This window comes from Pristiophorus japonicus, chromosome 13 (assembly GCF_044704955.1).
Source record: "Pristiophorus japonicus isolate sPriJap1 chromosome 13, sPriJap1.hap1, whole genome shotgun sequence".
NCBI classification, from domain to species: domain Eukaryota; kingdom Metazoa; phylum Chordata; class Chondrichthyes; family Pristiophoridae; genus Pristiophorus; species Pristiophorus japonicus.
The window spans coordinates 136,914,605-136,934,427 of NC_091989.1; the positions used below are offsets into that span (position 1 = coordinate 136,914,605).

General features: G+C 47.6%; 1 protein-coding gene across 2 annotated transcripts in view; it reads left to right on the top strand.

The window, feature by feature from the left end:
• The window catches only part of LOC139278296 (uncharacterized), a 402,549-nt gene that overhangs the window by 329,721 nt on the left and 53,005 nt on the right, over positions 1 to 19,823 (top strand). For both annotated transcript variants that reach the window (XM_070896942.1, XM_070896943.1), the window contains exon 7: positions 4,863 to 4,990. In XM_070896942.1, the coding sequence (XP_070753043.1) occupies positions 4,863 to 4,990 (128 nt within the window). The remainder of the gene's footprint in view (positions 1 to 4,862; positions 4,991 to 19,823) is intronic.

The following is a 19,823-nucleotide window of genomic DNA, read 5'->3' on the forward strand; positions in this document are numbered from 1 at the left end:
CACCTGCATTTTCCACGTCATTATCATCAGCCACTCTCAGCTCAGGTGGGTCTTCTGCTACCAGCTGCTGCTGCCTCAGGATGGCTAAGTTATGCAGCATGCAGCACAACAATAGTGAACTGACTGACAATCTCAGAGGAGTATTGCAAGTAGCCTCTGGAATGGTCCAGGCATCGGACTTGCTTAGAACGGGAAGCTAGGCATTCAATGAAGACATTTGGGTCAACGAAGTCGAATGCAATTCTTTAATTTTTGATTTTTTTTCAAAGTACCACCCCACCGGGCTCGAGAGTCAGCTAGCAGAAGTGCTCCCTCGCCCGGACACAGAGGCTCGGCGTCCACCACCCTTCCCCCAATCCCCCACCCCCCCAAAAAGGGGGAGGAGAGCTTTGCGAGGAAGGCCTTACCCAACTAGGGTATTCAGGGAGCATTTCTCCTACCTGAACCGAAGCCAGGAGTAGTGTGATCAGCGGCTCCGCTTCACCAAGGAGGTGGTCAGAGAACTCTGCCACTCCTGGAACCAGACCTGCAGCCTCAGAGCAGGGCGCTGATGGCTCTGCCAGCTGCCCTCAAGGAAACCATGGCTCTAAATATTTTTGTCAGTGGATCCTTCCAGGCTTGAACGGGTGAAGTAGCAAACATCGCAGTTTACCATCCATCGCTGCATCCAGGAGGTCACAAAGGTTCTGTATGAGGAGAGGGGACTTCACTGTCTTCTCCCTAGACATAGAGAAGCAGGAAGAGTGTGCATGTGGCTTTGCCAGGATATCGGGCCTCCCCATGGCACAGGGTCTCGCATCTCAATGATTCCATAGCCACAAAGGGTACCATTTGCTTAATGTACAATTGGTGTGCAACCATGCCTAGCATCATCATCATTATAGGCAGTCCCTCGGAATCGAGGAAGACTTGCTTCCACTCCTGAAGTGAGTTCTTTGGTGGCTGAACTGTCCAATATGAGAGCCACAGACTCTGTCACAGGTGGGACAGATAGTCGTTGAGGAAAGGAGGGGTGGGACTGGTTTGCCGCATGCTCTTTCTGCTGTCTGCACTTATTTTCTGCTTGCTCTCGGCAATGAGACTCGAGGTGCTCGGCGCCTTCTCGGATGCACTTTATCCACTTAGGGCGGTCTTGGCCCAGGGACTCCCAGGAGTCAGTGGGGATGTTGCACTTTATCAGGGAGGCTTTGAGGGTGTCCTTGTAGCATTTCCGCTGCCCACCTTTGGCTCGTTTGCCGTGAAGGAGCTCCAAGTAGAGCACTTGCTTTGGGAGTCTCGTGTCTGGCATGCGGACTATGTAGCCTGCCCAGTGGAACTGATCAAGTGTGGTCAGTGCTTCAATGTGGGGATGTTAGCCTGAATGAGGACGCTGATGTTGGTGCGCCTGTCCTCCCAGGGGATTTGTAGGATCTTGCGGAGACATCGTTGGTGATATTTCTCCAGCAACTTGAGGTGTCTATTGTACATGGTCCATGTCTCTGAGCCATACAGGAGGGCAGGTATTACTACAGCCCTGTAGACCATGAGCTTGGTGGCAGTTTTGAAGGCCTGGCCTTCAAACACTCTTTTCCTCAGGCTGCACTGGCGCACTGGAGGCAGTGTTGGATCTCGTCGTCGATGCCTGCTCTTGTTGATAAGAGGCTCCCGAGATATGGGAAACGGTCCACGGTGTCCAGGGCCGTGCCATGGATCTTGATGACTGGGGGACAGTGCTGTGCGGTGAGGACAGGCTGGTGGAGGACATTTGTCTTACGGTTGTTTAGCGTAAGGCCCATACTTTCGTACGCCTCAGTAAATACGTCGACTGTCCTGGAATGCAGCCTCTGTATGTGCGCAGACGCAGGAGTCACCCACGTACTGTAGCTCGACGACAGAGGTTGGGGTGATCTTGGATCTGGCCTGGAGACGATGCAGGTTGAACAGGTTCCCACTGGTTCTGTAGTTTAGTTCCACTCCAGCGGGGAGCTTGTTGGCTGTGAGGTGGAGCATGGCAGCGAGAAAGATTGAAAAGAGGGTTGGGGCAATGACGCAGCCCTATTTAACCTCGGTCCAGATATTGATTGGGTCTGTGATGGATCCGTTTGTATGGATCACGGCCTGCATGTTGTTGTGGAATAGGCGGAGGATGGTGACGAACCTTTGGAGGCATCCGAAACGGGGGAGGACGCTTCATAGACCCTCGCGGTTGACAATGTCAGAGGCCTTTGTAAGGTCGAAGAAAGCCATGTATAAAGGCTGGCGCTGTTCCCTGCATTTTTCCTGTAGCTGCCACGCTGCAAAAATCATGTCCGTTGTGCCCCGCAGGGGACGAAATCCGCACTGTGACTCCGGGAGGAGCTCCTCGGCCACGGGAAGAAGTCGGTTGAGGAGGACTCTAGTGACGACTTTCCCAGTGCCACGCCAGCATATCATGATGGTGAATGCCCTGTATCTTGCCAGTAGTTAGGATGCCTTCATCCCGACGCCAGTGCAATGTGCCAACAATCTTCAGGCCACCATGTCGAACCTGAAGGTGGCTGCTAGACGACAAGGGCTATCCGCTCTACACTTGGCTGATGGCTCCCCTCTGCAATCCCACCACTCGTGGCCAGCACTCATATAATGACAACCAAGCTGCCACAAGGAACATCATTGGCAGACCATTGGGGTGTTAAAGCAATGGTTCTGGTGCCTCGGCCACCTGGGAGGAACCCTCCTCTACTTGCCAGAGCGAGTGTTCCAATTCGCGGTGGTCTCATGCTCCACAACTTGGCCATTAGGCGGGCGCAGCCCTTGCCAACATGGGTTTTATGACCAGCTCAGGAGGAGGAGGAGAAGAGGAACAGGACGAGGAAGAGTAGGTGGAGGATTATGCAGCCCACAAATCTATATTCCAGAGGGTTGTCCATGAGCGCATCATCAGACTCCACTTCACCTGAATGAAAACCCAGATCCTCATTGCTCAACACTTCCCCACCTTGCCATCCCTCTGTCATGAAGGTTGCAGCATCCTCTAGGCCTTAATGCTGAAATGAAAGCCTACACAAATGAACATTCCACACCTAATTTATAAATGATTAATAGAATAGTTACAGCACAGAAGGAGGCCTTTCAGCCCATCAACCCCATGCCAGCTCTCTACAAGAGCACTTCAGCTAGTCCCACTCCCCTGCCCATTTCCCGTAGCCTTGCAAATTATTTTCCTTCAGGTACTTATCGAGTTTCCTTTTGAAAGCCACGATTGAATTTGCCATCACCACCCTCTCAGGCAATACATTCCAGATCCTAACCACTCGCAGCGTAAAAAGGTTTTTCCTCATGTTGCCTTTGGTTTTTCTGTCTCTTCTGGTTCGTGACCTTCCGCCAATGGGAACAGTTTCTCTCTATCTGCTTCTCTCATGATTTTGAATACCTCTATCAAATCTGCTCACAGCCTTCTCTGCTCTAAAGAGAACAACTGCAGATTCTCCAGTCTACCAACGTAACTGAAGTCCCTCATCCCTGGAACCATGCTCATAAATCTTTACTGTACCCTCGCTAAGGCCTTCACAACCTTCCAAAAGTGTGGTGCCCAGAATTGGACACAATACTCCAGTTGAGGTCGGACCAGTATTTTATAAAAGCTCATCATAACTTGTTTGCTTTTGTACTCTATGGGGCCAAAATTCAGAGACCCGTTATTGCCCGTTTGCAGTGGCCATTCCTAAAAATCAAATGACCGTCGCTTTGGGGTCAACAGGTGCGACCTAAATTCAGGTCTGGATCCCATCACAACCTAGATTTTGCAATTATATTAGCATATAATTTCTTACTGTGTATTTTTTATATAGAATAATGCAAAACATAGATTGAGTTACAAGCACATAACCTGACTAAGTGTTTAGGTAATAGAATGAGTTGTACAAACAAGATGAGAGGGATTTATGAATCTCTGTGAACATAGAGGTTAGATTACAGCCTTGAAATCACTCTCTGGTATCTGCTGCAATTTATAATATATACTGCTTTAGTTTTATATAGGGAGTCGTTAATTCAGTTTTTGGTCAGTTTTTATGTTAAGAATGGCGAGTTGTAACTGTCAATGTGCTCTCTGCCCTAGATGCAAGATAACGTTCACATAAGGTATTTAGTATGTGTGACATGGTTGCTACTATTGAGAAATAGTCTGGATGTAATAGTTAAATTTAACTCACTGTACCTATTTAAGGCAATAATCCAATGTATCTGCCATTTTTTACGGTAACGTAAAATACATTCAAAATGATATTTTTGTCACACCTTTTATCAGTTAAAGGCACAATAATCTGTTGAACCACAAGATTAAAAAGAACAAAACTTTTGTAGATTTTTTTATAACCACTGGAAAAACGCATCAGACATTTTGTCAGGCCATTTATAACGTTGTGGTAGATTTAATTTTGACTGGGAAGAACAGAAAAAAAATACTTTTGATTTAAAATTAGATAAACTAGTTTAAGCTTATAATAGTATTTAAAAAGATCGATTTTTTTTAGAAAATCATCATCTGGATTTCTAATCAAATGCCTGGCAATTTATAATTGTTTTAACTGCATTCAGTTTGCACATTGTCATTAATATGATTCATGCACATCTAGAAAATGTCAAGAAAAACAATATTGATATCATGCAGATCAATTCCAAACGAATGTATTAATCAACATTTTAGAACGTTCGGAGTATAATTATTCCCAAAGAATTTGACAGGCCAGACAGCCGTGAGACTCTGCACTGATGGTCAGTTGTCTGCTTCCTGACGGATTTGCCTGCCAAAATCATGGACTTAAAAGAGATTTGACCTTGCGGTGTGAGTGATCAGTCTTCATGAAAAGTGATTGTCATATGCACACGACTTGATTTTGCAGGAAAAATCCAGCAATCCAATGGAGGGAGTCTCGGGAGTGTTCAGGAAGATGAGAAGACTGTAGAGTATCTGTCATCTGTGGGAGAAGAGTCACCAGTAGCTGCAATGAGCCCAGAATGCCACAATCAGGTATCCTTTCATTAGATGGTAACCATCAGATCCGAAACAGAGGAAATTCTCTTGATTTATAGTGACATATTACCAATAAACAACAATTTCCCCTGTGAGTATTACAGTACAAAATAAAACAATATTTTTGTTACATGGCATGGCATTGCCAATCTTAAAAAAAATGATCAAGCTTTTTCCCCCTTGGCTGCATCCAGTAATGATAAGTTATTGCACAATACACGTATTGTAAGGACAGATGACACAGACAACATAAGTGAGATGTTTCTACAGGGTAACCAAGGTCAGGTTTATGTTGTGCATTAGCCTTGTTATTAGAAACCTTATTACACTTTTTGTGTTTCGATTTCAAAACAGACAAGAATTATTATAATATTAACTTGGGACATTTTGATAGTTACTTAAAAATGCAACAGGTTATCTTTGCTCTTTTGTGCGCTGACACATTGCATTTATGTTTTATTAGTGGAATTTTACAAGTCATAAATGTACAACTTGGTAGTCCATGTTTACTGCTGCTTGGTATTAATAGCACATTAAATGAAAAAAGTGGAGCAGAAATGAGTTTATCAGTCAATCAGCCTACAGCTCAGTGATTGTATTATGTGACAGCAGCAGTGTTTTGTTGTTAGGCACCAATTATTCCATCAAGTGTAATGTCGTGGTGTTGGCACAATAATGGAGCCATCTCATTTAAAATCATTGTTGTTTGAGATGACAGGAAGAAAGACTTGGCTGTAGTACAGTACAGATTGTCCCTAGCATTTTATCAATGCTGTAAGCCTGCGTGTTTCATTATAAAGGTATTTCCAGATTCTCTTTTACATGTCATTTAAACCATTCTGCTGGAATTTTCAGTAAAACAGATTACTCGAATGTATTTTTCAACCAAGACTCAGTTCACCTGTAATGGTTTAAAAATAATGTCATCTAACCTTAATCTTGCCAAGTTTTGTTACAAAGCAACCTCTCCACAGGGAGGGGAAATTAGACAGCTTGTGTATCTGGACAATTTTCTGTACCTTATAGTAACTGTGCCAAGAGTGACATTGGTAAGGTCAAGGAGCAGTTAGCGAGTAACAGAAAAAACCTCAAAGGAGGAAAAAGAAAGACATTTTTTGAAAAGTAATGCTCTTTGTCACCTGTAATTTCGCTATATATTGTAGCGATGCTTCATTGTTCCTGATGCATCCTGGAGCTAGTTTGTGAATAGTGCCTGCCATTTGCTTCAGCACGATCGTAATAAGTAATAGTGGTCATTTTAACAGACAAATTCCATACCCAATAATTTCAATAGGCTTTTTCAGTAGTAACAAAATATAACGGGCTGGAAATTGCAGCCTCGCTGGGTCCGTACGGATTGCGCACGAACCCGGCGAGGCCGCACAAAAGCCGGTTCTCGGGGCGTGATGCGCATGCACCGAAAACCGGCTTTTCCGATCTGTCAAGATTTCTCTTGAAAGATCCTCCGCATCCCCAGGAGAAGGACATCCGCGCGGGAGAGATTGGGCTATATGCCCAGCAAATGTCCTTCAAACTTTTACGCCTGGTAAAAGCAGGCGCATAGCTTACTTTTACCAGCATAAGAGTTTTAAAACATATAGGGCCCAAGTTTCCACATGATTTGCGCCTGATTTTTAGGAGCAACTGGTGGAGAACGGACTATCTTGGAAATCGCAATTCTCCACATTTTTTTTTCTGCAGTTCTAGTCAGGTAGAACAGTTCTACTTTGGAACAGAATTTTTTCTTCAAAAGGGGGCGTGTCCGGCCACTGACGCCTGATTTGAAAGTTTCCACAGTGAAAACGTACTCCAAACTAAAGTAGAATGGAGCAAGTGAAGATTTTTGTAGAACTGAAAAAACCTGTTCTACACATTAAAAAATCAGGCGCAGGTTACAAATTAGGCGTCCAGAACGAGGTGGGGGGGGGAAGGGAAGTCATTAAATTCTATAATAAATCCTTATTTATACTTCTACAAATATTATACAAATAAATCCAACCTGAATAAACATTTATAAGCAAAGAAAAGATTAAATAAACCATCTTCCTACCTGTGTGAAAGTGATTCAGGCAGGCCTTTCGGGACCGAAGGCTGAACGGGCCGGCCCGAGACTTCGGGCAGGGCCCGTCCCCAGCACCAGATTTACAGGTAGGTGGCGTTGGGTTGGGTCGGGTCGGGGAGGTTCGGTTCGGTTCGGGTCGGGGGGGAGAGAGAGAGAGGGAGAGAGAGGGAGGGAGAGGGGGGAAGAGAGAGAGAGGGAGCGAGAGAGAGAGAGGGAGCGAGAGAGAGAGAGGGAGGGAGGGGGGGAGGTCAGGTCGGATCCAGTCCGGGAGCGGGAGTCGGGTTGGGTCCAGTGGGAGGGGGTCGGGTCGGGGGACGGGAGCGCAGGTCGGGTTGGGTCCAGTCGGGGGGGCGGGGAGCGGGAACAGGAGCACGGGTCGGGTCGAGTCGGGGAGGCGGGGAGCAGGAACAGGAGCGCGGGTCGGGTCGGGTCCAGTCGGGGGGGCGGGGAGCGGGAACAGGAGCGCGGGTCGGGTCGGGTCCAGTCGGGGAGCGGGAACAGGAGCACGGGTCGGGTCGGGTCCAGTCGGGGAGGCGGGGAGCGGGAACAGGAGCGCGGGTCGGGTCCAGTCGGGGAGCGGGAACAGGAGCGCGGGTCGGGTCGGGTCCAGTCGGGGAGGCGGGGAGTGGGAACAGGAGTGCGGGTAGGGTCGGGTCCAGTCGGGGAGGTGGGGAGTGGGAACAGGAGCGCGGGTTGGGTCGGGTCCAGTCGCGGGGGCGGGGAGCGGGAACAGGAGCGCGGGTCGAGTCGGGGAGGCGGGGAGCGGGAACAGGAGGTCGGGTCGGGTCAGTCGAGGGGGGGGGCCGGGGGCGCGGGTGTCGGGTCTGGTCCGGAGGCAGGGGGGGGCGGGGAGCGAGTGTCGGGTCTGGTCGGGGGGGGGGGGAGCAGGATCTGGCCGTGGGAGGAGCCTTATTCACGCAGCCCCAGTGAGGCCATTCAGCCAGGGCTAGGGACTGCGTGCTTTGGGCCCCTCCCACACAGTTCGGCGCCTGGAGCTACTGCACTTGCGTGCCCACTGTAGCGCGCATGTGCAGAGGTCCCGGCACTGTTTTCAGCGCAGGGACCTGGCTCCGCCCCCCCACAGCTCGTGCTGGCTGCGCCGAGGGCCAGAGGACCTGCAAGTAGGTGGAGAATACCAAGGATTTTTTTAGGCGCACTTTGTGGCGCGAAAAATGGGCGTTCAGGTCGGGACTGCGCCGTTCTAGGCACGTGTGGAAACTTGGGCCCATAAAAATTAAATTTAAACACTAATTTTTATATTAAAAACCCTGCCCATTAAGGTAAGTTTATTTGTAACACAATTAAAACACATTAAAAAATTCCAAAAAGTATTTTTTTTCAAAAACATGTAATTACATTTAATTTCAATTAATTTTAAATATGTGAGGAGTTATATTTATTTATAATGCTGTGTTTTGGTGTTTTTACATTGTTAGTAATGGGAGCCCGTACAAATAGAGCTCCTAATATTATCAATGGGAATACTGCACAGTGATTGCTGGTCTAGGCCGATGTGACTCCAGCTTCTACTTACGTACCTTGAAGACAGGTCCCCATGCGCTGCGCAGCAAATCTATGTCTCCGACTGGGATCTTACCCAGTCGTCCGGGACAAACAAGTAGATTCGTTGATTTTTTTCGGGTCGGAAACGTTAGTACGAAGGAAACCTCCGAACGCAATTTTCCCTCCAACATAGTTGACAAATTAACATCATCACTCTTTGGTTACAACTGATCATTTTAAAAGCATACCTATAGAAATACATTTTAATTGCAAGCACGGAGAGATCACTTATTTATCTGATTGCTGTTTGTGGGATCTTGCTGTGCGTAAATTGGCGCGTGTGGTTCCCTACATTACAATAGTGACTACATTTGAGAAGGACTTCATTGGTTGTGAAGCACTTTGGGATGCCCTGAAATCATGAAAGGAGCTATATAAAATTATAAAAGGTTAAAGTGACCACTCACGTATCATAGATAAAGTTTCTAAACTTTCCTGTGGTTCTAATCGGGACTGAACTCCTATTTACAATGGGCCAGAATTTGCTGTCAAAATAACAGCAAGCCTAATGGCAGTTGCCCTTATTCACGGGTAAATGGTACAGCAACTTCAGGCAAGAAGTCGGTGTGCAATTAAATATCCAAAATTTGCAGTCTGAGTTGCAGCGCTTTGATGTTAGCATCGCAAAAACTGCATCTTGCCCATGGCCTCCCTGTTTTTTTTAGGAATTTGCTGTGTTTTCCCATTAATTGCCCATTAAACTCACCACAGAAAATTAAGTCCTGCCATTATAAGCATAAGTACCTTTTTAATGACATGATAATTGTTAATTTCTGCCAATCAGCCTCTCGGCCAACAAAAATTAACTATTACAAGTGTGGAGTCTCATTGTTTCAGGTTTTGAATATATCAGGAAGAATTTAAAAATTCTAATTTTAAAACATGCTTTTCTTATTTTCCACTCTCTTAATCCAATCTTTCCTTCCCTCTCTTTATTTCTCTTTCTGTACCTGGTTTGACATGAATTCACCCCCTTTAATTCACCCTCATTCTAAGTCCTTCCTGTGTTAATTTGCTGATCCTTAAATCTCATTGGTTAAGGAGATGCCCAGTTGCTTGTCCTGTTCACTCAAGTCCCAGATGCCTTGTTTCCCTCGCTGCAACGTTATTAACTCGCACTTTCAGCAACTTTGTGGGTAAAAATGTTTTGAGCTGCAGAGTGCAGGGGCAAGATTAATTAATGGCAGACACTGTTTGGCACGCTGCTCAGCAAATTCTGGCCCGTAGTCTTGTCACTCCTTTGAAAGTTTGAATTTCAAGATCTGTCTTTTTTCAACTCTTCCTGTTTTGCTCAAGCTTTGTAAATGCTTTCTGGTGAATTAGAAGACATTTGGGCTATTTTAGCTTCCATCTAAATATTTACATAAGCTAAAATAAACCTTCAAAATTTAAAATACACAGGGAGTGATTTTAAAGATACGCCCAAAACATGCGGGAAGTCGACAGTGCATCTGCTGTGCTGGCCCAAATCCTTCAGTGGTAGGCCCAAACCATTTTCCAAGAATTAAGTCTTAAAGAAACCAATTATTTGAATGCAACTGCTTTATTTTGGCTATTAATCCCAGAACTGCAGGTATGGACTCCAGTCATTCCGTTAGTTATAAAATTACTTTACAAATGGGGCAGGATTTTTTGTTTTCAGCGAAAACGGTAGTTTTACACCAAACTTACCGTTTTCGCTGTGCTACTATATTTAGGCCGAACTTTCGACCCTTGCGTCTGTGCCTAGGCGCATCGGTAAAGGAGGCGTTGCACGACAACTCGCGGCACAAACCGCGAGTTTTGGCAACTTTAGTCCGGGGCTGGGAGCACTGTGAGAGAGGCCTTGGGAGGGGGGAAAACAAACAAAAAAAATTCCCAAAAACATTCAAAAAGCACTCCAAAAAATTTACCTGACCATTATGTATCGAATCACTGAAAAATAATTTTTAAATAAAACCTCGAATTTACCTTTTTTGCAGGTTTTCATACTTGCCGCTGCTGGCAGGGCTGCGCCGACAGGTTTGACCTGACGGTATTCTGGGTACAGCGTACGGGTCAGGCGAATACCGAAAGTACGATGGTAATGCAATCCGCGACGTTGCACGTCGTTTCACGTCGGCACACCTCTCCCCGGCGGTACTTGAAAGTGCCGCAGCAAAGAGGTACCTGAGGATCCCACCGACCGGGTTTTCACCGCAGAGGGTCAAATTGCGGCAATAATCCGGTCGCAAACCTGGCAAAATTCCAGCCCAAATTGTACTTTAAAAATAAATAGTGCTTTCAATGCATGTTAACTGGAAATAATGGAAAAACAGTCATTGAAATTTTAAAAGAAACGAGTCTGAAGAGATAGATAGTATCTGGCTCCTGCCTGTCCTTTGTGGCTTTTAAGAATTCTGAGTAAATGTTGTGAGACTTTGCGTCTGGTGTAGAGCCTTGCTGGATGGAAGGGCAGGTCACAGAATCAGCCCAATGGTGTTGTGACCCATTTGTGGCCTGTGCTCTTGTCTACTGAGGCTCCCGAACAGCAGTCTTGCCTTACAGAATTTACCCTCTAATATTTTAAACGTTGCATCTTAACTTCATACGATGTATTATGAAGTAGAATTAGAGAAATTATGAAACTGGTACACTCATCTGTTTTCAGTGTTCCTTCAAAAAAAAAGTTGTATTTGTGATTTTTATTTTTGTGCAAAAATATTGGCCTGGAATTTGCGGTGGGTAACAACAGTGAATGAAAAGCATTCGCTGTTATTATCCTTTCAAACTGACCGCAACTTCAGGATGGAGCACATGCGCATCCGAACGTGGAAATCCTGAAGTTGCAGTCAATCATTCACTGGTCCGACACTGGCTATCCTGCGGCCTCCCCGCCCCGCCCCCCCTCCCCCATCCCCTCCCCCCATCTCACCCCAGCCAGAAATCAATGTACTCAGGGAAACTGATGAAAACTGCGGCTCTTCCGCGGTAATATTAAAAATTAGACCTTTTGGATTCGGTGTAACTGCGGTTTCAACAGCGTATTGACTGCTAAGCAAAGCTTATGACCCTGAAAAACTAATTTTAATTTAGTGGTCAAATTTGTCCATTTTAATAAAAAGTTAAATTTTTAAGACTCTTTTAAAAAATAAATGTATGTTTATTCATCTTTATTTCAGGTTTGCCTTTTCCCCATGTGAGAGTCCCAATCTTCGTTTTTCGCTCGGTAACATTTTTTAAAAGTTAGACTCAAAGGAGCTTACTCACTTCCTGGTTCTCTGTCTATGAAAATTCTGCATTTTGATTGGCTGGTTAGACAGCTTGTTGGCGTCACAGCAGCTCGCATTTGGGATTCACCATTAACTCGCGCTAATTTCAATTGCATGTTGGAAAAGCAGAACCTCTCGCCACAGAGAAGGCAAAATCTTTGTGGGAAGCTTATTTCAGGGCTAGCGATGAACATCTTTGCTTTGCCGCTGACTGCAAATTATAGGCCATTATTGCAGTCAAAAAGTTGATACATGAAAACTTCAGCGATGAAGACCATTCATTTTTCATGTGGAATTCTTTGTAAAAACATGCTACTTAAAGTTCTCAAATTGCATATATTTTATTTATATGTACACCACTAATAGTGTCACCAACTATTATTTGTGTCTAGGTGTGTCATAACTCTCTCAGTAATCCTTGATAATTGAGTAAGATTGTTTCGCAGCATAATGAAAAAGAGATCTGAGTTCTATGATGAGCCATGTCTTTGGTAAGCATTCAGACAGCTTTGTAAACCAAATCTAGAAAGACATATTTTATCACAAAATTATTTGTCGTAACTAGGCACAAAGTTATGTACAAAGAGGTTCTTCATGCTATGCTCCTATATTGTAGAAAATCTGAAGCCTAGAAATTAGTGAGGAAGAAAGAAAAAGATCGAGGGCTAAAAATTTGTTTGCCCCCGAAAACGGGCATGAATGTCGTGATGAGCCATCACCCCACGCCTGTTCAAAGGAATGGAGGCAGCACGCAAACTTTGTGCTAATTAGTATGATTGCAGCATCAGCTCAGTGCTGAATGCACTGCTGAGTGGTTGTACGCTCAACAGAGGGCCCAATTTCGTGCTAGACTAGCACCAATTAACACTAGCCTGCATTTCTTAAAGGCAGTATGCACCTCTTAAATGGGAAATCAATTCTGCCTGCAGCAGCTCTTCAACTGGCTGGGAAAGAGAGTGACAGGAGGAAAAAACGCCTATGATATCACAACAGGGAAGAGAGTGTGCGATAAGGTTCTCCAAAGCAGCACTGGATGCCTTGGTGCAAGGAGAGAGGTCCTGTTTTCACAGGAGAGCAGGAGGCCCACCAGGCAAATGTGTAAAATCCAATGTGCGCAGATAGCTGCTGCATTGAATGCTAGCAGTATAGCCCCGAGGACCTAGACGCACTCCAGGAAGACGTTTAATGATCTCGCACGGGTGGTTAAGGTCAGTGAATTAATCTTCAAATGCCATATCACATCATCTGCACCATGAGCCTCACACACTGCTCAATGCACCACACCCCTATCACTCACCTACCAACAGTCTCTACCAAACACAACTCATACCTCACATTCATTGCTACACCTCACCTTCACACACTTATTGTCATGTTTGTAACCTTCACACAATTGTCCTGGGAATAAAGGTTCAGGTCACACAGTGACCTTGTCTGCAGTACATGCCTCATGTGATTCTATAGCAGGGTGTAAGGACACCACATTTGGCGATGAGAAACGGGAATCAACGACCCACGAGGATGGCCGTCGGTAGCACAGAGGAACGGTACTGTGTCGGTGAGGACTGGGACGACTTCGTTGAGAGGCTCCAGCAGAGCTTCGTCACGAAGGACTGGCTGGGAGAGGAAGCGGCTGGCAAGCGGCGGGCACATCTACTGACCAGCTGTGGATCCAAGACGTATGCGCTGATGAAAGACCTGCTCGCACCCGAGAAGCCGGCGGACAAGTCCTTTGAAGAGCTCAACACTTTGATCGGTGAGCACCTCAAACCGGCGAGCAGTATATACATGGCCCGGCACCGGTTCTATACACACCGGCATCGGGTGGGACAAAGCATATCGGACTTCGTTGCGGACCTTCGGCATTTGACCAGCCTCTGTAAGTTCACAGATGCCTGCAGGGGGGAGATGTTAAGGGATTTCTTCATTGAGGGCATTGGTCATGCCGGGATTTTCAGGAAGCTTATTGAGACCAACGTTGACTTTGGAAAGGGCAACGTTGATAGCCCAGACCTTTATAGGCAGGGGAGGAGGAGATCAAGATAATTTACGCGCGCAGCCCTGGTTCCAACGTGGCGATGGACCAGGGAGTTAACATTGTTAACGAGACTCAAAACCCCGCAGGCAGGCAAGGGCAATTCGACACCGCCCAGGCAGCAACAGACTCTCGGGTGGGCCAGCAACAGAGACAATGGCAGGGGGATCGGCAATTCACACCATCACAAGGGACAATGCGTCCCGGGATGGGACCATTGACACTCAGCAACAGAGTGCTCAGGAGTAATCAAAGAGACAATCAGAGAGGAATGCCTGTTAACAGTTCCTTTGTTCACAACAATCTCAACTCATGCTGGAGGTGCGGTGGCAGACATACTGCGAAAACCTGTAAGTTTCAACAATTTATGTAGAAACTGTAACTTCAAAGGACATCTAGCCAGAATGTGCAGAAAGCCAGTAGCGAGGCTAGTTTACAAGGTAGAGGAACCAGACGAGGGGTCTGCAAGGCAGGGTGATGCTTGGGGCCAAGCTATGGACGCTGAAGTCCAGAGGGTTTACGTGGCAGATGTCCACAGCTCGTATACCAAATCGCCACCTATGATGATGAAAGTTCTGTTAAATGGCATCCCGGTACGCATGGAGCTGGACACAGGAGCCAGCCAGTCACTTATGAGTGCCCAATAATTTGAAAAACTATGGCCACACAAAGCTAACAGGCCCAAATTGGAATGCATTGACAGGCAGCTACGGACGTACACCAGAGAGATCATCCCAGTACTAGGCAGTGCAAACTTGGTGATCACACACAATGGATCGGAGAACTGGCTGCCACTCTGGATTGTCCTGGGGAATGGTCCCACACTCTTGGGGAGGAGCTGGTTAGCAGAGATGAACTGGAAATGGGGGGATGTGCACGCCATTTCATCTGTGGAGTGAAGTTCATGCTCACAGGTCCTACAGAAATTCGAGCCACTTTTTTAACCAGGTATCGGGACTTTTAAGGGCACCAAAGTAGTGATACGCATCACCCCGGACGCCAGACCAATGCACCACAAAGCCAGAGCCATGCCATATGTGATGCGTGAGAGAATTGAGGGTGAGTTGGACAGGCTGCTAAGAGAGGGCATAATTTTGCCTGTTGAATTCAGTGACTGGGCAAGCCCCATTGTTCCTGTCCTTAAAGCGGATGGCTCGGTCAGGATTTGTGGCGACTACAAGGCCACTATCAACCGAGTGTCACTACAGGACCAATACCCGCTTTCGAGGGCGGAGGATCTTTTTGCCACGCTGGCAAGGTGGCAAGCTGTTCACCAAGTTGGACCTCACCTCAGCCTACATGACTCAGGTACTGGCTGATGAATCCAAGCTTCTGACCACCATCATTACGCACAAGCAGCTATTTGTTTACAACAGGTATCCGTTTAGCATTTGTTCAGCGGCCACTATCTTCCAGAGGAACAAGGAAAGCTTGCTTAAATCTATCCCTGGAACAATCATATTCCAAGATGACATCCTAATCACGGGTCGTCACACCAAGGAATATCTCCGCAATCTGGAGGAGGTGCTAGGCCGACTGGACCGGGTAGGCTTGCGACTAAAGAAGTCCAAGTATGTGTTTTTGGCCCCAGACATCGAGTTTTTGGGCAGGAGGGTTGCTGCAGACGGGATCCGGCCTACCGAATCCAAAATGGAGACGATCCGTCGCGCGCCCAGGCCCAGCAACACATCGGAGATGCGTTCATTTCTGGGACTATTGAACTATTTCAGGAACTTTCTGCTGAACTTAAGTACATTGCTGGAGCCGCTACACGTGCTCCTGCATAAAGGTTGCGATTGGTTTTGGGGGTACTGTCAGGAACGGGCTTCCAATCGGGCGTGGAACCTGCTTTGTTCTAATAAGTTATTGACCCTGTACGACCCTTGTAAGAAATTGGTTTTGACATGCGATGCATCATCCTATGGGGTTGGGTGCGTGTTGCAGCAGAGCAATGGTGAGGGCCAACTCCAACCTGTGGCTTATGCCTCCAGGTCGTTCTCCCAAGCAGAAAGGGGGTATGGGATGGTTGAGAAGGAAGTACTCGCATGTGTCTACGGGGTGAAAAAGATGCACCAGTACCTTTTTGGCAGAAGGTTCGAGTTAGAAACGGACCACAAGCCGTTAACATCCCTTTTGTCCGACAGCAAGGCTGTCAATGCCAATGCGTCAGCTCGCATAGAGCGATGGGCTCTCACACTAGCTGCGCATGACTACACCATACGGCACCGGCCAGGCACCGAAAATTGCGCTGACGCGCTCAGCAGGCTCCCACTGGCGACCACCGAGGGGGTATCGGAGCAAAGCGCGGAGATGGTCATGGCCGTTGAGGCTTTTGACACCGCAGGCTCCCCTATCACAGCCCACCAGATCAAAATCTGGACCAACAGAGACCCTCTCCTATCCCTGATAAAGAAAGGTGTCCTGACTGGGGATTGGGCGCCCGCACACAGAGCATGTCCGGAGGAGGTCAGGCCGTTTCACAGACGGATGGACAAGCTCTCCATCCAAGCTGACTGCCTGCTATGGGGCAGCCGGGTAGTCATGCCCCAGAAGGGCAGGGAGGCATTCATCAGGGAACTCCACAGCGAGCACCCAGGCATTGTGCTAATGAAAGCAATTGCCCGGTCACATGTATGGTGGCCGGGAATTGACTCAGACCTGGAACACTGGGTTCGCAAGTGCACGACATGTGCTCAGCAGGGTAATGCCCCCAGGGAGGCCCCACTCAGCCCGTGGCCTTGGCCCACCAGGCCATGGTCACGTATTCACGTAGACCATGTGGGCCCGTTCATGGGAAAAATGTTCCTAATTGTTGTCGATGCATACTCGAAATGAATCGAGTGCATCATATTGAATTCGTGCACAACATCCACCACCGTGGAGAGTCTGCGTATGGTCTTTGCGACACACGACTTGCCGGACATCCTGGTTAGCGATAACGGCCCGTGTTTCACTAGCTATGACTTCCAGGAGTTTATGTCGGGTAATGGTATCAAACATATCAGGACAGCACCGTTCAAGCTGGCCTCCAATAGCCAGGTGGAACGTGCGGTTCAAATCAAGAAACAGGGCATGCTCCGGATTCAAGGACCCACCCTTCAGTACCGCATATCGCGCCTCCTGTTGGCCTATAGGTCCCGCCCGCATTCGCTCACGGGAGTCCCGCCCACGGTACTAATGAAACGCATGCTTAGAATGCGGCTGTCCCTCATTCATCCAGCCCTGTCAGACATTGTTGAGGGCAAGCGCCAGTCCCAAACCGAGTGCCACGATCGCAACGCAGTGGGGAGATGCATAGAAATTGATGACCCTGTATTTGTTCTCAATCATGCTTTGAGACCAAGTGGCTTGAGGGTACTGTAATTGGCAAAGAGGGGAATAGGGTCATAGTGGTCAGACTTAACAATGGGCAGATATGCCGCAAACATCTGGACCAAGTAAAGAAAAGGTTCAGCATGGACACTGAGGAACCTGAGGAAGATCATGAGATGCTACCAACACCATTGCCAGAGAATGAGCAACAAGGACATTCACCAGCATGCACAGTTCCTGCGGCCAGGCCGGAATCACCTCAGGCGACAGAGATGCATGCCAAGGCCCAAACACCAGAGCCCCAACTGCGGTGCTCCACGAGAGAGCGTCGACCACCTGAAAGATTCAATCTTTGACCCAAAGACGTTGGGGGGAGGTGATGTCATGTTTGTAACCTTCACACAATTGTAAACTTTATGTAACAACACTGTACACTGTATACACCTGAGTAATGCACACCTTGACCACAGGGGGTGAACTTGTGGGAGATACTCCTCACCTGGTCATCCAGGTATATAAAGGGAGGTCCCACGGAGGGTCAAGACTTCTTGGTCCTGGGAATAAAGGTTCAGGTCACACAGTGACCTTGTCTGCAGTACATGCCTCATGTGATTCTACAGCAGGGTGTAAGGACACCACACTTATCACTGCTGCAAGACTCGCACCCACGTTACAGCTTGCACACACTATCATCTATTCAACCATGACAGGCATATCACCCAAACACATTGCAACACACAAATTGACACACTTCCCTTTCTTGCCGGAAATCTTGGCTCACAACCAGTACTAGCAGGACCAAACTGTTGGGGGACAGGTGTGCCTGCATAGCATGTCCCCCATGGAGGAGACGGTGCTGGGCATTATTGGGAAGGGCATAGTTGAACCTGTGGTCAGCGGCGGAGCTGAAAGAAATACAAGATGCTGATAATCCTTCTCACATTTCACTTGCTCCTCATCCCGCAATCTCTTCTGATTTACAAGCTGCATATGGTGTCAGCATGCACCGCTTGCTTTCCACCCCTCCCCTCATCACAACATTATCATTGAGCCGGTCACTTTTCAGATAGCCAAGAACTAACGCTTGGCTAGGCACGGATAGAGGAGCATGAAATAGAAGAACGCCAAGACACTGATAATGAAGTCACAACACAGTCACTCGATTTCACACTCGCAGCCCCCAGCTCAGATACTGACACTATGTAGTTTATGAAATACTTGGTGCATTGGCAGGCCTGCTGCCAGAGAGCCTGAGTGCAATGTCAATGAGCACAGAGGAGTTGGCACCAAGCTTGCACAGAGCTTTGCACATTGTTTGGAGCCTATGATTTCCAGCATGGAACTGATGGGCAACTGCATCAGAGCACTTGTGGACCCAACCATATTATAGTGTCTGATGGCTGAGGTCTCAGCTTCCATTGCAGCATATGCAGAAGCCACTCAGCGTCTGAGTGCTGCAGTGAAAGCTCAGACTGCTGCCATCATGGCTGCATTTACCAGAGTGGAAAGGAGCTTGTAGGGAGTCACAGCAGTCTGTGCTCCAAAAGATTACTAGGAATGATGAGGCGCCGCCCGGGAGAGGGGCAATGGCTCTGTGGAGCATAAGCCTTCTCTCTTAGGATGACAGCATTCATTCTCCCACCACTGCCACTCCGAGAATGCCCTTGCTGTTGCCTGTCAGCTGACTAGCCCAGACTGCTGCCACCATGCTGATGTGGTGCAGTCCGCTTCCAGGCCCAGAGCTGCACAAGGTCATCCTGCAAAGCTATCTGCAGTCTCCCCCACTGAAAGTCATCAGCTTTCCACGAGCCATGCCGCAAGCATTTCAAAGGAGCACTTGGTCAAGCAAAGGCACACTGAAGGAAAGCACTAAGGGAATGCACAAGTTGACTTTGTTATGTAATATTGAATGGATTGTTGTATATGGTTGGCTTGGAATGTTGCTTTCGTGGTGGCTTTTATTTCAGCAATGTGGCCAAGAGGACGCTGTGATGGTCAGTAACAGAGGGAAGGTAAGGTGTGGGGCTATTGTTGAATGGGGACTTGGGGTTTCGTTCACTGGTACCACTGTCAGATGAGCCGATCACGGACAGCCCGGGCAGAAAGGGACTGTCTGTATTGCTTCCTCCTCCTCCTCAGCTGGTCGACGTATGCCTGGTGGCAAGGGTTGGGCCCTCATGATGGCGAAGTTGTGGAGCATGCAGCAGATCACGACGAATCTTGGGGCATGTTCTGGTGAGTACTGCAGGGCTCCTCCAGAGCGCTCCAGGCAGCGGAAGCATTGTTTAAGGACACCAATGGTCTGCTTTATCAGATTTCATATGGAAGCATGGCTTTCATTATATGAATGCTGCCCACATGTGCCAAGTGGTCAGCAATAGTCCTTGTGGCCATGTAGCCACCCTCCGGTTTGTTGTGGTGGCTAAAAGACTGAGGGAACAGCGGACTGACGCAGAATAAAAGCATTTTGACTGCCAGGATACCGGGCATTCACCATCATGATGTGCTGAGCGTGGGCGCACACCAACTGCACATGAAGCAAGTAGTAACCTTTGCGTTTGCGGTACATCTCAACATTTAGATGCGGCACCCACAAAGCCACATGCGTGCAGTCGACAGTGCTCCAGA